The sequence below is a fragment of the Budorcas taxicolor genome, chromosome 14, assembly GCF_023091745.1.
Source record: "Budorcas taxicolor isolate Tak-1 chromosome 14, Takin1.1, whole genome shotgun sequence".
Taxonomy (NCBI): Eukaryota; Metazoa; Chordata; class Mammalia; order Artiodactyla; family Bovidae; genus Budorcas; species Budorcas taxicolor.
In genome coordinates this window covers 93,957,139-93,975,805 of record NC_068923.1, presented here as the reverse complement: position 1 = coordinate 93,975,805, position 18,667 = coordinate 93,957,139, and the positions used below count along the sequence as shown (strand labels likewise).

At 45.0% G+C, this 18,667-nt stretch overlaps 1 protein-coding gene across 1 annotated transcript in view; it reads left to right on the top strand.

The window, feature by feature from the left end:
• Window positions 1–18,667, top strand: part of ENPP2 (ectonucleotide pyrophosphatase/phosphodiesterase 2) — a 129,987-nt gene that overhangs the window by 85,761 nt on the left and 25,559 nt on the right. The window contains exons 12-19 of the mRNA XM_052651453.1: window positions 1,558–1,666; window positions 4,698–4,823; window positions 8,351–8,382; window positions 9,107–9,234; window positions 10,860–10,947; window positions 11,109–11,196; window positions 12,310–12,494; window positions 16,664–16,715. Coding sequence (XP_052507413.1) covers window positions 1,558–1,666; window positions 4,698–4,823; window positions 8,351–8,382; window positions 9,107–9,234; window positions 10,860–10,947; window positions 11,109–11,196; window positions 12,310–12,494; window positions 16,664–16,715 — 808 coding nt within the window. The remainder of the gene's footprint in view (window positions 1–1,557; window positions 1,667–4,697; window positions 4,824–8,350; window positions 8,383–9,106; window positions 9,235–10,859; window positions 10,948–11,108; window positions 11,197–12,309; window positions 12,495–16,663; window positions 16,716–18,667) is intronic.

Sequence of the window (18,667 nt, the reverse complement as noted above, 5' to 3'; positions counted from 1 at the left end):
CTGAGAAGTAGGTTCTGGGTTTTAGCCTGAGTCATCTTGTCGACCAAAGGAAATTAATCTGTTGCCAGGGGTTGATATGGGTTGTGCATTTGGTATTTCTTTGTCTAAGTGAAGGTCTTAGAGGAGAGCATGTTTTCCTCAGAAGCAGACGCCACTGTTCACCCTCCGTTAGTCAGATTACGCGGCATACATCGCTCTGAAACTTTCACTTGTGACTTACTCCTTGAGACAGAATTTGAAATACTGACTTCTGTCGTAAAGGAAAACAAATTTACACCTTGACTTTACTGATGGCATGATATGAGGAAAGATCTTGAGTCCTCTGAGAAGATGCCAATGGAAGATAATATTATATGTCTTAGGAAAGACGATATGCGGATCCCTTCTGTTCTTGTCGGAGACATCTTGAGTGGATGTGTGTGACTGTAGCTCAGTTGTCAGAGTCAGCTAAAGTACTGTCAGGGGTTTGGCTGATGGGGTGTTTCTTGAAAATCTTTCTATTGCCCAGAGCCGAGAGGGACGTCCCCAGTACCTCTAATATGTGGGGGCATTCATGCTATGAGGCTTCCTTAGTGGCTGAGACAATGAAGACTCTGCTTGCAATGCAGGAAACCACGGTTCAATCCCTGGGTCAGGAGGATCCCCTGGAGAAGGGAATGGCAACCTACTCCAGTATTCTTGCCTGGGAAAGCCCATGGACAGAGGAGCCTGGCGGGCTACAGTCCTCGGGGTGGCAAAGAGCTGGGCACAACTGAGTGACTAACTGTTTCACTTTCATGCTGTCAGAAACTTCCATTTGAAGCAAGAACATGAGAGATGAGTTATGATTCTTACGCTTTGGAAATGTTCTTTGGAGAACTGAGTTTTCATTTTTCATTAGGCTAAATAAGAAACTTTCTAGAACAAGCTCAGTGATCCACTTCTGTTCAAGTTTGGACTCTTGCAGATTTGTATCTTACTCATGATTAGCCTGAAAGGGACTAAAGTGAGGAGTAGCTTGTTTCCTAGGAAAGGACCTTCTCTTGAGAATCTATTGTCAGAAATTAACAGTTAAGCTTTTTTTGGAACGCTAGATGGGTCTCATTGTGTTAGTGATGGTCTTGTTCGGCATTGTCAGTGAAAGGTTACCATTTAACCTGAGAGCTGCTTTTGATTCCCTTGGCCTCCATCTTCTTGCCTTGGTTCAAAGCCTAAGTGATTTCACTCAGGGATCAAGAAGCTTAAACTGTCCATCTGATTTTCTGCTCACTCTCAAAATTCTTGGACTTAAGGAACATTGTTATATTTTAGAAAGGCCATTTTATTTCTAAAAAAAGAATTGCCCTTAATATTTCAATTTTTGTATCAAAGAATCTTGAAAGGGCTTGGATGAGGAGAGGTTTAACTTTCCTTAAAGAGTACAAATAGAAGCGCTTAGACCAGGTTTCCGTTTCGAATGATGGGAAAATCTCCCTGGACAAAGCTCTGCCTCTGGGCCTGAAGTTTTCTTTCCAGCATGTTTAGAAGATCAAGGAAAAAAAACAAAACCTTCAGGGACTAATTTGCTCCTTTTTCCAGATGACCAATCCTCTGAGGGACATTGACAAAACCGTGGGGCAGTTAATGGACGGATTGAAACAACTAAAGCTGCATCGCTGTGTGAATGTCATCTTTGTTGGAGACCATGGTGAAACTTTGTTTCCTTATCTAAATAACATTTCTGGTGGTGTCGGGGAATCCCAGAAATCCCAGGTTGTTTTCCTCTGCTTCCTTCCCCCTTTCTTTAGGATGGGGAAAGAAATTGGACCATGACTCAAAACTACGAGATGACCTGAGATAACCCTTGCGTTCATGTCAATCAAAACCAGGGACTTCCTGTCCTTTCTTCCAAAATCTGTCTCTTATTAAAAAGTTGCCGGGCATTCCCTGGTGGTCCAGTGGTTACGACTTGGTGTTTTCACTGCTGGGTCCAGGCTCACTCAATCCCTGGTCAGGGAGCTAATCTCATAAGTCTCACAGTGCAAAAAAAAAAAAGTTGCAGACAGTTCCCTTGTGATAGTAAGAGTTTCCTCTGTGAATATGACATATTACTGCTAATCACAACCCTAAAAGGAGCTCACATGAGTCACATGGCTAAACAATAAGTCTAAACATGATGAAAAGGTGGAGACATAGGCTTCTGCTATAGAAGTGGCATATAAGGGAAATTATTTCCCTGCATTCACTGAGTGAATTCTAGACCCAAGTCAGAAGACCCTGTTTCAGCAGAGACGACTGTTAAAGAGAGGAAGAAACAGTTTAGGAAGCAGTTTTCTAAATCACTGTATAAAGGAGAAAAATTCATGGATCAAGAGCATCATAAACATTATATGTTGATAGAGCTGGGGGAGGGATGCATCAGAGAGCATTCTTACTTCACAGGTAGGCAGGCCGAGTTCCAGAGAACGCCTCCTGCATTCCAGAACTCGAAATTTGAAACCATGACTCTGGAAAACGGGCGGCTCCCTTCTAGGAGGGTTTAGAAGAAGAAAATTGGTTGAGCCGGTGGTTCTATTAAGATTGGGCAAATAAATCTCCCCAATCAAACTGCTGCTCTGGGCCTGAAGTTTTCTTTACAGAATGTTCTAGAAGATCTATGAGAATTAAAAAAGAAAGAAAAAAGAGCCCTTGGATTAACTTGCTCTTCTGCAGGGACTAAACGTGACTGTCTGCAGAACCGTGCCCCAAGAGTTTGACTTGGTGGAGAGCTGCAGAGAGGATAGAGAATTTGGAGCCTGTGTGACACAGCTGATTCAACTTAACCCAGAGGTGTCAAGGACATTTGGTCACATGGTGGAGCCAGATGTCTAAGAAGTAGATGGGTTCCAGTGAGTTAACACTGGAGCCTTGTAAAAGTCTTGGCTAGATAAAATTTGTGTCTTGCTGGTGGGAAGCCTTCTGAAATGGCTTAGCTTCTCTTTCTTAGAAGGTAACATTGTCTGGCGTTTCAGAGTCCAAGCTTTGGAGTGAGAATGGGTTGCGTTGGAGTTCAGATTACACTGTGCCACTTAAAACACTCTCCAAGTCAGCCTCCTCATCTGTAGAATGAGAACACCGACACCACCGCCAGAGTTAGCCTGGAGGGTGGAGGGTGATGATGCTTGAGGAGCACGTTGAAAGTAAGAGAGATGCTTCACCACTGGGGTGGCTTACGTGACTTAGAAAGGGGGAAAGTGGGAGATCTTTCTAGCCTTCCATTCATATATACTTAGAGACTTGCCCTTCCTGGGTGAACACTGCTGTTTAGTTGACATTGTACGTGCGCGCCTGCTCAGTTGCTCAGTCCAGTCCACCTCGTCCAACGCTTTGGGACCCCATGGACTGTAGCCCACCAGACTCCTCTCTCCATGGAATTTTCCGGGCGAGAATACTGGAGTGAGTTGCCATTACCATCTCCAGAGGATCTTCCTGATCCAGGGATTGAACCCGTGTCTCTTGCATTGACAGGCAGATTCTTTACCATTGACCACCTGGGAAGTCCTTAGTAGACATTGTACTAGAACATATAGCTGTTTATTGTTTTAATTTTTCTTCCAGAGATTTTAAATGTTAAAAGGCAAATCTATAGCCCTTGTGCTATGTTGGGATATATTTTTCTATCTATATTTTAAAGCAATCTGGGATTTTTTTTTTAATAAGGATTGTATAAATAGATTTTTCTTTGAAGATCATGGTTACTTCCTTCCAGTTTGTATTTAAAAAAGGAAGGGGTCTGACTCTGGGATCCCAGAAGGTGATAATTTAAATTTTATTGGATCAGGACCACTCTATATTTATTTATTCTAGAACCTTAAGGTATCCTTTAAAAAATCATTTATGTTCCCCCTCTTAAAGAATATTCAGATAGTGAATTGTACAAAGCAATATATTAAGCCTTTCTAGCTTCATCTCATCTCGTAAATTCTGAAATCACAATGAAGTTCTCTCCCAGCCTCCATGATTTGTCATTCTAAAATTTGAGTTTCTTTTTATTTATTTTTTATCATGGATCAAGGAAATTTTTGATGAGAGGCAGGTAGCAAATCCTTGGTGGGCAGATAGTATTTGTTGATTTAAAACTTCGCTGCCTAGCCCTTTCTGCGTTCTAGCTGCTAGCTTTCAGCTGTACCTGATTGCATTGTTTACAGCGTAATTTTGTTTTTCAGTTTGGGTGGTCACTGGGGTTGACCTTTTTCTTTCTCTCTCTTGTTTCCAGCATTGTTTGTTCATCCAAGGCCACCAGTGAAGGCAGAATGAGGATTATGTACTCAAGTCGGGAGATGTATTAGAGAGAGAAGAGAGTTGGAAAATGAGATTCTTATACATTCCAGTGATTTGCATCACTCCCAGCTAGAAAGAGTTTAAAGCGATTTGGGATTTTTTTTTTTAACAAATAAATCTTCTTCATAATGATCTTTTTTTTTTTTTTTTAAAGATCATGGCTGCTCCCTCTATCTTGTTGTACTTGCTGAATGACTTAAAATGTTAACTGAGATGATGCATTTGCAGCCTTCTAGTGCTGCAAGATGATACAACTCAATCAAAGTCTGGTGAAAAGATTATATAAAGAAGCACTGAAAAGAAGTCAAGTTGAGAAATCTCAAGAGAGGGAGCCTTGTGCCTGAATATTATCTTTAGTGTCTGTGTTGAGATTTTAATTTTATAATTGCCTGAAAATACTTTTCCCCCCTTTCCCATAGGAATGGAAGATGTCACCTGTGATAGAACAGAATTCTTGAGCAATTACCTGACTAATGTGGATGATATTATTTTAGTGCCAGGAACTCTAGGAAGAATTCGACCCAAATTCAACAATCATGCTAAATGTAAGTTGACTCTTGAAACACTAAGTTGTTAGAATGGTAACATAGTGGAGTGAGAAGGGTCTTGTTCTCTGAAGCTGGACTACTTGGGGGAAAGCCTGGCTTTGCTATTTCTTAGCCAAGTGAACTTGAATAAGTCACTGAAACTCTAAACTTCAGTTTTGTTTTTTTTTTTAAATCTGAGGGGGAAAAAAAAAAGTGGTGATAACAAACAACTAGCTCATAGGGTTGTTGTGAAAATAAATCTATGGGTATCGCTTAGAATAGTTCCTGGCCCCTGGGAGCATTATATAATTATTTGGTCTTGTTTTTATCATGTGGAAAATACACTTAATTTGAGGCATGTGTATAACCATAAACTTCTGTTTACAAGAGAAGAACTTTCCAACCAAAGGCTCAGGCTTCCTCTTTAGCTGAAGCTACAGGGTTAGAACCGTCCCCAGAGCCTGGAGCTTCCTGGGAGCCTGGATGAAGGGGATCTCACCTTATGGAAAGTGAGTGACAGAACCCAGCAGGGGAAGCTATGAAGCCCTTGAAAAGCGGCAGCTGCTCTGAAAGACTAGAATAAAATAAACAGGAATAGTCTTATTGCTTCTGTTTTGCACATTGGGGTTGTGATAAGTCACCAAGGAGAGTTTTGACTCATGGGCTAAGAGGTTTTAGATGTTGCCCAACCACCTAGCTTTTGAGAAGTCTGTAGTTTTATTAGAGACATGCTGCATTTTGGAAAGAAAAAAAAAATCCTTTAGCATTTTTAGCCTTGGGAATAAGAAACCATTGGCACCAAGCAGAAAGCTTTGGAAAATTAAAGTTTTTCCCAAACGATGCTCCTGAGTCAACACAAACGGGAAGCGTTCCAAGGTCAGCTCCAGGCAACGTTGAGAAATAAACACAGTGTGGGTGTCTCTGCCCTCTCTTCTCCGAGCCTTCTCGGTCCTCTGTGTCCCCTCTTCTCTGCTCATTTGAGATAGGCTGGCCCTTGCCAGAGTGACCTGCGGGTGCCTCCTGATTGAGTATTTGCTTTCTAGGGCTTATGCAAGAGACGTTTTGTCTAAAGATATTCAAGACATCTCTAAAAGTAATCGGAAGGTTATTTTGGGAGGGGAAGAAAAGCTGTCCTGGGGCCAGTGAAATGATAACTACCAATAATTAAACGTCTTGTATCTTAAAAACACGCCATCCATGTTGTGAGAGACCGCAGAGCAAGCTGGGTGAGAGCACAGACGGCGGCGGTGGGCTGTCTGGGTTCGAGTCTGAGTTCGAGTCTCTGCCGGCTGCCTTACTCTGTGACCTTGGGCAAGCTTCCTAAACACTGAGTGTTCTCTCTCACCTGTAACATGATTATTGGGAAGGGTAAACGGGAGATTCTCTACTTAGCTTCTCTACTTATCACTTAGATTAGTGCTGGGCACATAGTCAAAGCAAAATAAGTGGTAGTTAAAATGATGTTTTCAGCCAGATATATACACATCTTACTGAATCCTTCCAATGGCCCCGTGTGACAGGCACTATCATCTCCTCTTATAAACAGTAATAATCAAGGCTCAGAGAGAGATGAAGTAATCGGCTAAGAGGGCGGCAGTTAAGGAGTGGCGGGGCTGGGATTGAAACCCAGGTGCTCCACTGACCCTTAACTACCACCCTGTCCTGAGGCGTCTCTCATTCTCGGGGAGCCGGCAGCGTGAGAGCTGAGTGTTTCCGGATTGGAGGCTTGGTGTCCCACACGTGGGCTCAAGCTTTTGTTGTTTCCTAGAAGTTCTCTGGGATTTGTCTGAGATAATGATAATTTTTCTTCATTATCAAAGAATATGAACTCACTCTGTTTGGTCCCTTTGAGGACTGTGGTTTATGAGGTCACCGAGTATAGAGGTTGAAAGCATGGCTTGCCAACAGGGTCCCGGTTGGCACATTCCCCCCCCCAGCTGCTAAATGCCCACTGGCTCAGTGAGGGCCCCCAGCAGAGCTGTCATGAGTGACCAGAGAGACAGTGCCTATAGTGCTTTTACAGAGACTGCACGTGGCATGGATGCGATCTGGGTTAAGGACTGTGGCTACCATTTTTACTTATCTCCTTGCCACTGAAAGACGCAACTAAACTTTAAGCCCAATTTAAGTAGAAGGGAATCCACATTTATCCTTAAATTTCATAGCTTTAGAACTAAGATTCTGAGCATTGTCTTTGCAGAGTGCCTGTTTATGCGGCCAGGCAAGCTTGCTCGTGTATTTGCACCAGTGTCCACCAGTCTTTGCTTCTGTTTACTAGCATGTTTATTGCACGCTGACGATGCCCCGGGCCCAGGGGACACAGCAGGAAATGACAGGCGTGACCTGCTCCGCGGGTGTTTACATTCCGGGGACGGCTCCCTCCTGCCTGTTTGTATCTCTTCCGAACGCTGCTTTCCTTTGCTGCTGCTTCTATAATGACATGCTGAAGCAAATTTTCGGAAAACAAAACAAAATCCAACCAACCTACAATCTCCTCTTTCTCCCCACTCCCCCACGCCCATAAGGGGACCTTCAGATAATACAATCCTGTCCACAGTTTACACACAGCTATTATTTGCATAGTTTTGCTTTTAGCTAGTTCAGGATATTGACTAAAATATCCTTGATTTGCTGGTAGTGAAAAGGAGGTGTGTGTGTGTGTGTGTGTGTGTGTGTGTGACGGACAAGGGGCAGCCACTCGTGTCATTAGACCTGTGATATCACTGAGGAAACCAAACTCCCTTTAGAAAAAAATAACTCAGTGGATTAGAAGATTCATCTTAAAAGTGAGCAGTCACTTGTTTCAAAGATCTGTGGCTACGTAGGGAGTCACATTCAAAGCCCCAAATGCCTCAATATGGTTCCTGGTGTTTAACATAAACTCAATCCAGGCTCCAGAGGGACTCTTTAGGAGGACTTTTTTTAAACTTTTTATTTTGTATTGGGGTATAGCTGATTAACAATGTTGTGATAGTTTCAAGCGAACGGCCAAGAGCCTCAGCCACACATATCCGTGTATCCATTCTCCCCCGAACTCCCCTCCCCTCCCCTCCAGGCTGCCACGTGACATTGAGCAGCGTCCCTGTGCTCCACAGTAGGTCCTTGTTGATCGGCCACTTTAAATATGGCTGTGTGTATATGTCCATTGCAGACTTCCTAACTATCCCTTCCCTGCAACCTCCCCCCAGCAATCATAAGTTTGTTCTCTAAGTCTGTGAGTCGGCTGGGAGAATTTTAAAAAGCCACTTACCCAGCAACATCATGGTGCTCTGAAAGGAGGAATTCCCTTTCAGAAAAGTTGACCCAGACTTAGCAGGGACGTTTACCATCGGAATTTCTACTTATTTTGATATATTTCACTTACTGAAATATTTCATCTTAAATACTGAACTATTAAATACACACACAGAGTTTTGCATGTACTTGAAACAAAATCTAAATAACTTCCAGGAGAAAGAAAAGAATTGAGTCTCTTGCTGTAAAAATGGTCTCTCTCGGTGACTCTTGTCCACTCTTCTGAACTCTCTCCTTCTCTCTTTGAACAGATGACCCGAAAGTCATTATTGCTAATCTCACGGTAAGTGTTGTGTGCCCCGGGCCTCTGCCCTTGGAGTGACTTCCACATACTCACCACACATGCTCGCCTCCCTGTAGGGTGAGAGGAGCGTTTTCCTTGCCGCCCTGCCACCCAGTGTGTTTATTTCCCTAAGAGCTTTCAAAAATCCTGGCCCATGGACAACAGCGGGCTCCCTAATGGTCTTGGCAGTGATCCAGAATGGGAACATTTGATCATGCCATTAGGGCTGAAAAACCTTCATCCTTGGTTAAATAGACCCTTGCACTTTCTGAACCAGGGCACGGCCCCGTTCTGTTCCGTTGTTTCCCCACCCAGATTAGACAGCTTAAAAGCACCTGAGGACATGACCTCGTGAACCTCACCACTCTCCCTTCTCTCTGCACCCACCCCCACCGCCTCACCCCTGGACTTAAGAGTGTTTGAGAAAAGCCTTGGAGTTTGAGCTGCTCTGGGTGACGGTCCCACGAGTCAGGGACGTATCTTAAAAACTTCTAACTCCCCTCTGTGATACCCTTCCATGTCTTCTTCAACGTTACCTAATCCCTTTGAATCTGTTTCCCACTTTTATTATTTGATGGGGGGGGAGGGGCGTGTCACAAATCCCATTTGCTCACGAATTAGCCTTTCCTGTGACTTAAAGCCTCCTTCAGCTTTCTGGAGAGAATGTCTTGGACTCTTCTAGAAGACTCTCCATTGCAAAATCCAATGTCCATTTATATTTCAGTGTAAAAAACCAGACCAGCACTTTAAGCCTTACTTGAAACAGCACCTTCCCAAGCGTTTGCACTACGCCAACAACAGAAGGATCGAAGACGTCCATTTACTGGTGGAGCGCAGATGGCACGTCGCAAGGTACCTTGGGGACAGGTGGCCCCTGTTTCTCACCTTTATAACCATCCCCTCGGCCCCGAGGGCTTCCCTGGAGGCTCAGACAGCAAAGAATCCGCCTGCAATGTGGGAGACCTGGGTTTGATCCCTGGCTCAGAAGATCCTCTGGAGAAGGGAATGGCTACCCACTCCGGTATTCTTGCCTGGAGAATCCCACGGACAGAGCAGCCTGGTGGGCTGCAGTCCTGGGGGTTGCAGAGTCGCACATGATTGAGCGACTAGCCCTCCACTGTATATAGTTCTGTAAGACAGCTGCAGCGCGGTGAGGTCATTAGCCATCATAAAAATAAATGTCCTGACTTCCCCGGTGACCCAGTGGTTAGAAAGCCACGCTTCCATTGCAGGGGGCACGTATGTGTTGATGAAGAAAACTTGGGAGTTCAGTAGAAGTTAGTAAAACATGAACACAGTTGAGCAGATTAGCATAAACCAAAGCCAGCCATTTTAATTAGCAGCACATCTTCTCAACTGAACTTGAATGGTTGAGTTATTATACACACATATCTAATTATCCCAAGCTGAAAGTAGTTTTCCCAAGATCAAGGACTCAGACGTTTAATTTCTTTGTTTTTCCCCAAGTGCTTTATTTCAGTGCCGTGTACCTGTACGTACTTATGAAATATTTGTCTTAATTAACATATAAGTGTTTTGGAAAACTGCTACATAACTCTAAGCAAAAGGCATCTTCCTGTCGCAACAAGGAAGCTCAAATGCTTTTGATGTCTCGAGAGCACGGTTTCCGTTTTCTGTTTCTAAACAGAGCTACTGCCTCGGTAAGGCTTGGCTCTCGTTAAGCTGTGCCACTGTTACATGTGTTAAGCTTACCACTCGGTTACACTTTCCAGTGGTATTACCAGATAAATTTGTTGACAGGGAAATCTGCATGCAAATATTTCTATGGAATACAGATCTCCGTTCATTGATCAAACATCACACATTTTAAAAGCGCCAGCTGGGTGTGTGCTTAGCACGGAGCCTAGGGACAGGCATATAGAAGTGAGCCAGACAGACCTGGTCCCAGAGCAGAGAATCTTTCAGTCCCGGAGCCAGTGGTGCACATGAGCAGGTGGTTGAAGGTTTGTGGCAAATCTGCATCGAGAAGGTCTGTTGGTGCCCTTTTTCCAACAGCACTATTCTTAAATCAGGGTATGCACGTTGTTTTCTTAGACACAATGCCGCTGCACACTTAATACAGTGTAGTGTGGATATAACTTTTAAACGCACTGGGAAACCAGAAGCTTCGTGGGACTCCTTGAGCGTGATCGTCTCTTAATTGGGGTGGTCTGGAGCAGCGAGCAGCACCTACAGGGTGTGTCCGTGCCTGTGGCCAGTGCTCAGCTCAATGCGACTGTGAGACAGGAGGAGGGCGCCAGACCTCCCAGTCTCTACTAGGCTGATGGTCAAGGCCAAAGCACTGGGGGCAAAAAGACAGCGTCATCTTTCATCACCCTGGGAATGATGCAGTCAAAGTGGGAGGAATACGCTTGTATTAGTACAATCCATTTCTTAACAGACCTTTCTGTGCATTGGACTTTTATCAGAGCGATTTATGAGAAGTCCTGATTGATTGTCCAATCGTTTCGCTCTAGGAAACCTTTGGAGGTTTATAAGAAACCATCAGGAAAATGTTTTTTCCAGGGAGACCATGGATTTGATAACAAGGCCAACAGTATGCAGGTATGCTCCCAGCACTATGAATTGAAGAGCATCTTAGAGGCTCTAAAGAAGGGTGGGAACGGTGGTGTGAGTAAGCTTGCAGAGCATTCATAACTGGAGGGAGGGTTGCCCCTGGATATTAGCAAGGCCTAATTGTTTTTGTTGGTTTTTTCTTTTGGAAGACTGTTTTTGTAGGTTATGGCCCAACATTTAAGTACAAGACCAAAGTACCTCCATTTGAAAACATTGAACTTTACAACGTTATGTGCGGTAAGTCACTTATTTCATCAAAACCAGGAAAACGATCCGGAGTTAACATATGAGCCCCTTTCGATGTCGGAGAAAGAAATGAGGCGTCTGTTTTCTGGGATCACCTCATCTTTTCATTAAAAAAATGCTGTAATTTGCCCATCGGTTCAAGGGACAGAATATCATCCCCCTTCTAAGGCTTCTTTGTCTTGCTTCAACAGTTGACTAATGGGGAGTTTTCATGGTGTTGCTGTTGGCAGCCTCCAGCTGATCTAACACAGCATTACAGTCTGACACCACCGGTCGCGGGCCGGGTGAAGCGAGCGCTGGGCACAGCGCCCCCCCGCCCCCCCCCCACCCCGCCCCTGCCTCCATCTCTCCCAGCGCAGCCCGGCGCATGGCTGGCCAGCTATTTATGTGCTCCTAATTATTTTTCTTCCTGGAGTCTCTAGTTGCTGGATGAGGACAGCTTTTCCTATTTAGCAAGGGAGCGCCAGTCTGGCGGTCAGAGGGGGAGTCTGCACGTTGGGCCTCCTGGGTTCCCTTCCCCTCTGGGCTGCCGGCGCTTCCCGGCCCTGCCTCTTGGCTCGGGCCAGTCCCTGGGTGCCTGCTTGGCAGCCTTCTCACTCGCTCTGAAATCAGCCTGTTCATTTCACAGCGGCCCTTCAGGGCACACAGCCAGAGCCTCCTCTTGTCCCCGTACTTCTGTGGAGTGCATTAGAGGGCAGGCTCGAGGTTATTTATTGATCATAAGCCCCACTTCAAAACTCGGGATAAAAAGTCTCACAGAGAAGCAGAAAGGCAATGATCCTGACCCTGATGGTCCTTGGGTTGTAGCTATCACAGACATAAAGGTGGCGAAGCGAGGCCCTGTTTTCCTTCAGTCTTTCTTTGTGGGACTGTCTCTCTTGATATCAGGCTATGAAGATGCTATTTTAGAAAGTTGTTGCCAAGACCTCATCAGGCAAGGATGACTTGGGAGCTCAGAAGGGAGCCTGCCGTCTGAATTTGGTTATCCCATTTTGATTTGTGTTCCAAGTTTTCCAGCCCTTGGAAGGTGAATGGCTTTGACTCTCCTCCTATCTCATCAAAAATATTTACAAAGTACCTGGCCCTTTTCTTTCTTCTCATCAGATCTCCTGGGATTGAAGCCAGCTCCGAATAATGGGACCCACGGGAGTCTGAACCATCTCCTGCGTACCAACATCTTTAGACCGACTATGCCGGAGGAAGTCACCAGACCCAATTACCCAGGGGTCATGTACCTTCAGTCCGATTTTGACCTGGGCTGTACCTGTGATGATAAGGCAGAGCCGAAGGTAGAAGTAATCTTTTTTGTTGATCATGGAAGAGCCTGTTGGGTGTAGAGCAGTGCTGTGCGGTAGAACTCTCTCTGATGACATGCATGGTCTATCTGCATCGTCCAAAATAGTAGTTACTAGCTACGTAGCTTTCGAACACTTGGAACTAAATTTTTAATTTTATTTAGTGGCTTGTGGCCACCATATTGGACAGCACAGGCATAGATAATGAAGAGCAAAAAATAAAATTCATACTATTCTGTGTATGGTCAAGGCTGTGGTTTTTCCTGTGGTCATGTATGGATGTGAGAGTTGGACTGTGAAGAAGGCTGAGCGCTGAAGAATTGATGCTTCTGAACTGTGGTGTTGGAGAAGACTCTTGAGGGTCCCTTGGACTGCAAGGAGATCCAACCAGTCCATTCTGAAGGAGATCAGCCCTGGGATTTCTTTGGAAGGAATGATGCTAAAGCTGAAACTCCAGTACTTTGGCCACCTCATGCGAAGAGTTGTCTTGGAAAAGACTCTGATGCTGGGAGGGATTGGGGGCAGGAGGAGAAGGGGACGACAGAGGATGAGATGGCTGGATGGCATCATGGACTCGATGGACGTGAGTCTGGGTGAACTCCAGGAGATGGTGATGGACAGGGAGGCCTAGCGTGCTGCGATTCCTAGGGTCACAAAGAGTCGGACACGACTGAGTGGCTGAACTGAACTGAATTGATTCTGTGGAGTCGCAATTCCTAACCAAACGTTTTTCTTTTTTTCAACCTGGATCACATGTCTAGCAGTCATGGTCCCAATAGGAAACAGATGGCCCGTGCAGAAGAAGTTTTTCAAGAAGGCTTAAAGGAATTGTTTCAATCACATTTAATGAGAAGACTATTTACAACGCTGGCAGGGTAGAGGAAAATCGAGGAGGGATGGTAGAGGCGCCTGGGGCTCCCAGGGCACCAGTCTGGATCTCAACAAAGGGGAGGAACAGTCACCAGCACGTGCAGAAAGAACCCTGCAGGCGGGGACTGAAATTTGGGTGATGGTGCAGTGAACACACTGCAGCCTGGAGAGAGGAAGCTGGGGGTGTGAGCATGCCCTCGCCACCCTGCTGGTGCCTCTCGCTGTTGGCGCCCAGTCTTGGATGCGTCCCTAGACATCAGCCTCCCAGGCACAGGGCAGGGGAGGGAAGCGGGAAGCAGGGTGCGGGTGGGCGTGCAAATAGGCGCTGCCCACACAGCGAGTTCCGACAGTTGTTGAAACAAGCACGGGTCCAGTAATGGTTTTTTTCTCGTATGTAAAAATCAATTTTATTTCTAAATATAGCAACAGACAATTGGATGATGACATTTTAGAACATTTGCAGTAGAGTTAGAAATATAAAATCTCTAGGCATGCTGGAAACGATGAAACAGTATTGAGAGAAAGTAAAGACCTAGATAAATGAGAAGGGGACGACAGAGGGTGAGACGGCTGGATGGCATCACTGACTCCATGGACGTGAGTTTGGGTAAACTCTGGGAGTTAGTGATGGGCAGGGAGGCCTGGTGTGCTGCCATCCATGGGGTCGCAAAGAGTCGGACACGACTGAGCGACTGAACTGAACTGAACTGAAGCAAATGAACCGATACTCATCATTCATTGAAGGTCTCAATATTCATGGCAGTTCTTCCTAAATTAGTCTATAGATTCAAAGCAATCTCAGTCAAAATCCCAGGGGATATTTTCGGCTTTTTCTTTTGTACTGGAGTGAAGCCGATAATAATTAGCTTATTGAATTTTATATTGATCAATGACCTTTAAAGTTGCCAATCAGTGCTCCTGACAGCAAGACACAACTAGTGTTACCACACTGAGTTGATAGGGTTCCAACATGAAGCAAAGCAATGTGCGATTTTTGCTTGTGTGGTTTTATTACAGGCAAATGTGTGATCTTCCCATTAGACCTCAGAAGAATGGACAGTCGTTTTCTTATCGGTCTTTCCCCCTCTGCCACCACTGTCTGCCTTCTAGGGCTCCTTGGGGCCTGGGAGCCCGCCATAGGCGAGAGTTCGCTTCCTTTCCCTCCACCCATGCCTTTTTTTTTTATATATATATGAGCTCAGTATCTTTTTAAGTTTGTTTTTTTTTAATGTGGACCATTTAAAAGTCTTTGTTGAATTAGTTCAGTATTGCTTCTGTCTTATGTTTTGGTTTTTTGGCCTCAAGGCATATAGGATCCTAAGTCCCTGACCAGGAGTTGAACCCTCGGCCCTGCATTAGAAGGCGAAGTCCTAACCACTGTACTGCCTGGGGAGTCCTACATCCCCTTTAATGCCTCCTACTTTAGCTCCTGATGAGAATTGACAGCACTAATTAAAGTAGGTAATTCTAAGACTTCAGCTGGAGGAGTTGAGTTGCCCAAGTCAACAGGAAGTGGTCTTTGAAGTGAATTCCAGTTTTATTTTTAGAGGCATCTATTAGATCTTGTTTTCTGAATTACCTTTCCTCTGGGAAACAAGAAATATTTCGGTTCTCTTATCTTAAACTGTTTTGGAGGGATTCTAGATCATCTTTATTTTCTCAATGGTTTTCTCCAAAAGACTACTTTTCTTTAAAAAAATATACAGACATAAAAAGGTATAAAGATTAATAAAATGAATACTTCAATACAGACATCGTGAGAAAGAAAACGTTGAAGATGGAACAGAAGTTCCACGTGACACCCCTACCCCAATCCCACTTCCTTCCTCAAAGCTAACTAATATCCTGAGCTGTGCTTAGTCGCTCAGTCATGTCTGACTCTGTGCGACCCCATGGGCTACAGCCTGCCCGGCTCCTCCGTCCATGGGATTCTCCAGGCAAGAATACTGGAGTGGGTTGCCATGCCCTCCTCCAGGGGATCTTCCCAGCCCAGGAATTGAACCCAGGTCTCCTGCCCTGCAGGCAGATTCTTTACTATCTGAGCCCCCAGGGGAGCCCAGTTTCCTGAAGACAGTATATATAATTGCCATGCTGTGCTGGGCTCAGTTGTGTCCAACTCTCTGAGACCTTATGGACTGTAACCCGACAGACTCCTCTCTCCAAGGGATTTTCCAGGCAAGAATACTGGAGTAGGTTGTCATTTCCTACTCCAGGGGATCTTCCTGACCCAGGGATCCAACTGGAGTCCCCTGCATTAGTAGGTGGATTCTTCACCACCAGGGAAGGCCCGTAATTGCCATGGAGGCCTCTGTACTTTCACTCCATACACAGGTATCTCAAATAATAGATCAAGATACCTTTAATATAGTTCCCTAAAATAACCTATAGTATAGTTTTGAATATTTTATTTTTTATTAAAAAGGTGTTTTTTTGGCTGCTCCTTGAAGCATTCTGGATCCAATTCCCACACCAGGGATTGAACTGATGGCCCCTGCACTGGAAGTGTGGAGTCTTACCCACTGGACCACCAGGGAGGTCCCCTGGATGCTTTATATTTTTCATGTAAATGTTGTTATACCATATGTATCCTGCATTTATTTGTTGATCACTGCATTTTTAAGACTTTTTACAAATTAATACACGAAGTTTTATCTCGTTCTATTGCTAATATCAATAATTATTATAATGCGTAATTGCACAACTAGTGCATCATGATTTTATTCATTTTGCTACTTGAGGATGTTTGGTAATTTCCAACTGTTAGTGCCTCCAAACAATACGGCTATAGACATTACTGCAAATGTCTCTGTACCCATGCTAGAAAATCTCCAGGATCAACAGTGGGAAATGGAATTGCTGAGTCACGACAGTTTCAGGATTGCTGGGTCCTTCCATTTCTACTTTAGAAAAAGCAATTTTATAAATTTGTTTGGGAATCACTTTAGTGTACCTAGAGATTAATGCAAACTTTTGAGGCAATATTAGAGTTAATTTATATATATGTGCCCTAATCCTCATCATCGACATGGGAGGCTGGTCCCATGATTATCCATGGTTTTAAAAAACGGAAGCAAAGTCATGGAGAGATTAAATAGCATGTTCAACACCATAGATCGCTAAGAAGTAGAGCCTCAGTGTCAATTTGAGATAAAGTAGTAACACTTTATACAGCGTGTGATATTGATGAAGCTTAGGATCCTATTTTGAATTTATAGAGAGAAGGGTGCTGGAAAGAAAGACCATTTCTGATCTGCTTTCTTTTCCCTTTTCTTTTTTTTTTTTCACACATGAAGAACAAATTGGATGAACTCAACAAACGCCTTCATATAAAAGAGTCCACAGAAGGTAAGGAGTTGACAGAAAAAAGAACCAGATAAGTTTTGTTTTCTAGTTTTCAAAAACTGGAGAGACTTATTTACTTCATAGTGTAAGCACAGTGTTTTCTTAAAATTTGAATGCACATTGCAGAGTGACCTTTATATGATCTGGCAAAAGGTATTGGTTTTTTCTCTGTATACAAGGTGCCAGCTGTATAATAGAAAAGTTCTATTACATTTCTTTTCCCCCTCAACAGCTTTTAACCCTCTGAAAAACAGACATGCTGTTGTGTATCTGATGGGTTATAAGTTAAGGGCTGAGGGGACTTCAGATGAAGTGGATGGAAGTCACCATTCATAGTGGTAACAGCTGGTTCCTCTGCTGAAGGTTCCCCACCTGGAGAGTCGGTGTGTATGTCAGGGGGAGGGGTGCCCGGAAGGAACTGTGTTAGAAGTCTCTCCCAAGAGGGTCTCGAGCCCTAACCCACCCTCCTCTTGTTCTGCATACGATTGCAACACGCCTGGCTTAGCCAGCTTCTGCAAGCTTGTGATGAGAACAGAAAGCCTCCGCGGTTTGTGCATTTCTTATTCCTGTTTCAGGGTGCTGACTGTTGGCCAAGCGCGCCTCTGCCCCGTGGCACTTTCATTTTAGAGCCTGTTGTGAAGGAGCTGGCCTGGTTAGAGCACGCCCTTCTCGGGGCGGAGCCAGGCCGCGGGGCTCAGTGCCTCTGCTTTCCTCTTTGTTCAGCGCCTTAGCCGACTGTGAGCACCTCGTGGCTTTCTCCCTCCGCTCGGTCATTCTGGGTACCATGTGCATCCTGACGCTGCTCCCGTCCCGGCTGCCCCATCTGCAGGCCTGAGTCTGCGTCCTGGGCAGAGGGACCGGGACTGAGGGCAGAGTGTGTGCCCCTACGCCCTGCTGGTGTCCTGGTGCAGGGTCGAGGCACGTGTCCATCCCGGGGTTTCTGGCCGGATTCGGTGCTTCTGCTTGGATGAGGCATTTCTCACTTCTATTTCAAGTTCACTGGGGCCAGCAGGGCAAGTGAAGCCCGTGGAGGAGGGACGTACATTCTCTCCCCAAGGACGCCATCCTCCACGTTTCTTGGCGCCGGGTGGAAGCATATAATCCTTTACACAAGAGCAGTAAATAATTAGGAGCAGTGATGTGATCTGCCACCCAGGCTCTTCTTCTGATTTTGAAATTAGAAGCAGAGGGGAAGCCTCCTAGGCAGGTTACTGCAGCAGAGGCGACAGCGTCTTCTAACAGCAAGGGAATGACCGGAAGTGTGTGAAAAAGAAGACTGAACTCAAGCACAGCTGCCCAGGTCATGCAGTCAAGACGCACATGGGCAAATTCTCTTCAGAGCGTTATTAGCTAACATGGTTCTGTTTATCACATGTGCCGTCTTCAATCTGATTAAGCAAAGGTTGAGGAAACCCGCAGAAGATTTTATTTCCTCGACTTATTTCTCCTCTCTGTAAAGATCTCCATCTTTTCCCCTCTCCCCTTTCTGCATATCCACCCTCCCGCTTCTCTCTGTGATAAAGGAACACACAGGCTCTTTGACATGTCATTGGAGGAACACAGCTTTAGAGAAAGGACTTGGTTGATGGAAGTTACACAAATCCTTCACAAACTCTAGAAGTGATTCAAAATATTTGACATCAAATCTAGTGGATGAAGGTGTCATTATATTTGGAAAAATTGCAATACTGCCTGAATGCAGGAGAGGTAAGAGACATGGGTTCCATCCCTGGGTCGGGAAGATCCCCTGGAGGAGGGCATGACAACCCACTCCAGTGTTCTTGCCTGGAGAATCGCATGGACAGAGGAGCCTGGCGGGCTGCAGTCATGGGGTCACAAAGAGTCAGAGACGACTGAATGAATTCGCACACGGCACACCACGATCAAGAAGTCTCATGATTTGAGTTTTTCAAACATTCAATCAGCAAGACAGAGAAATATGACTGAAATGTTTC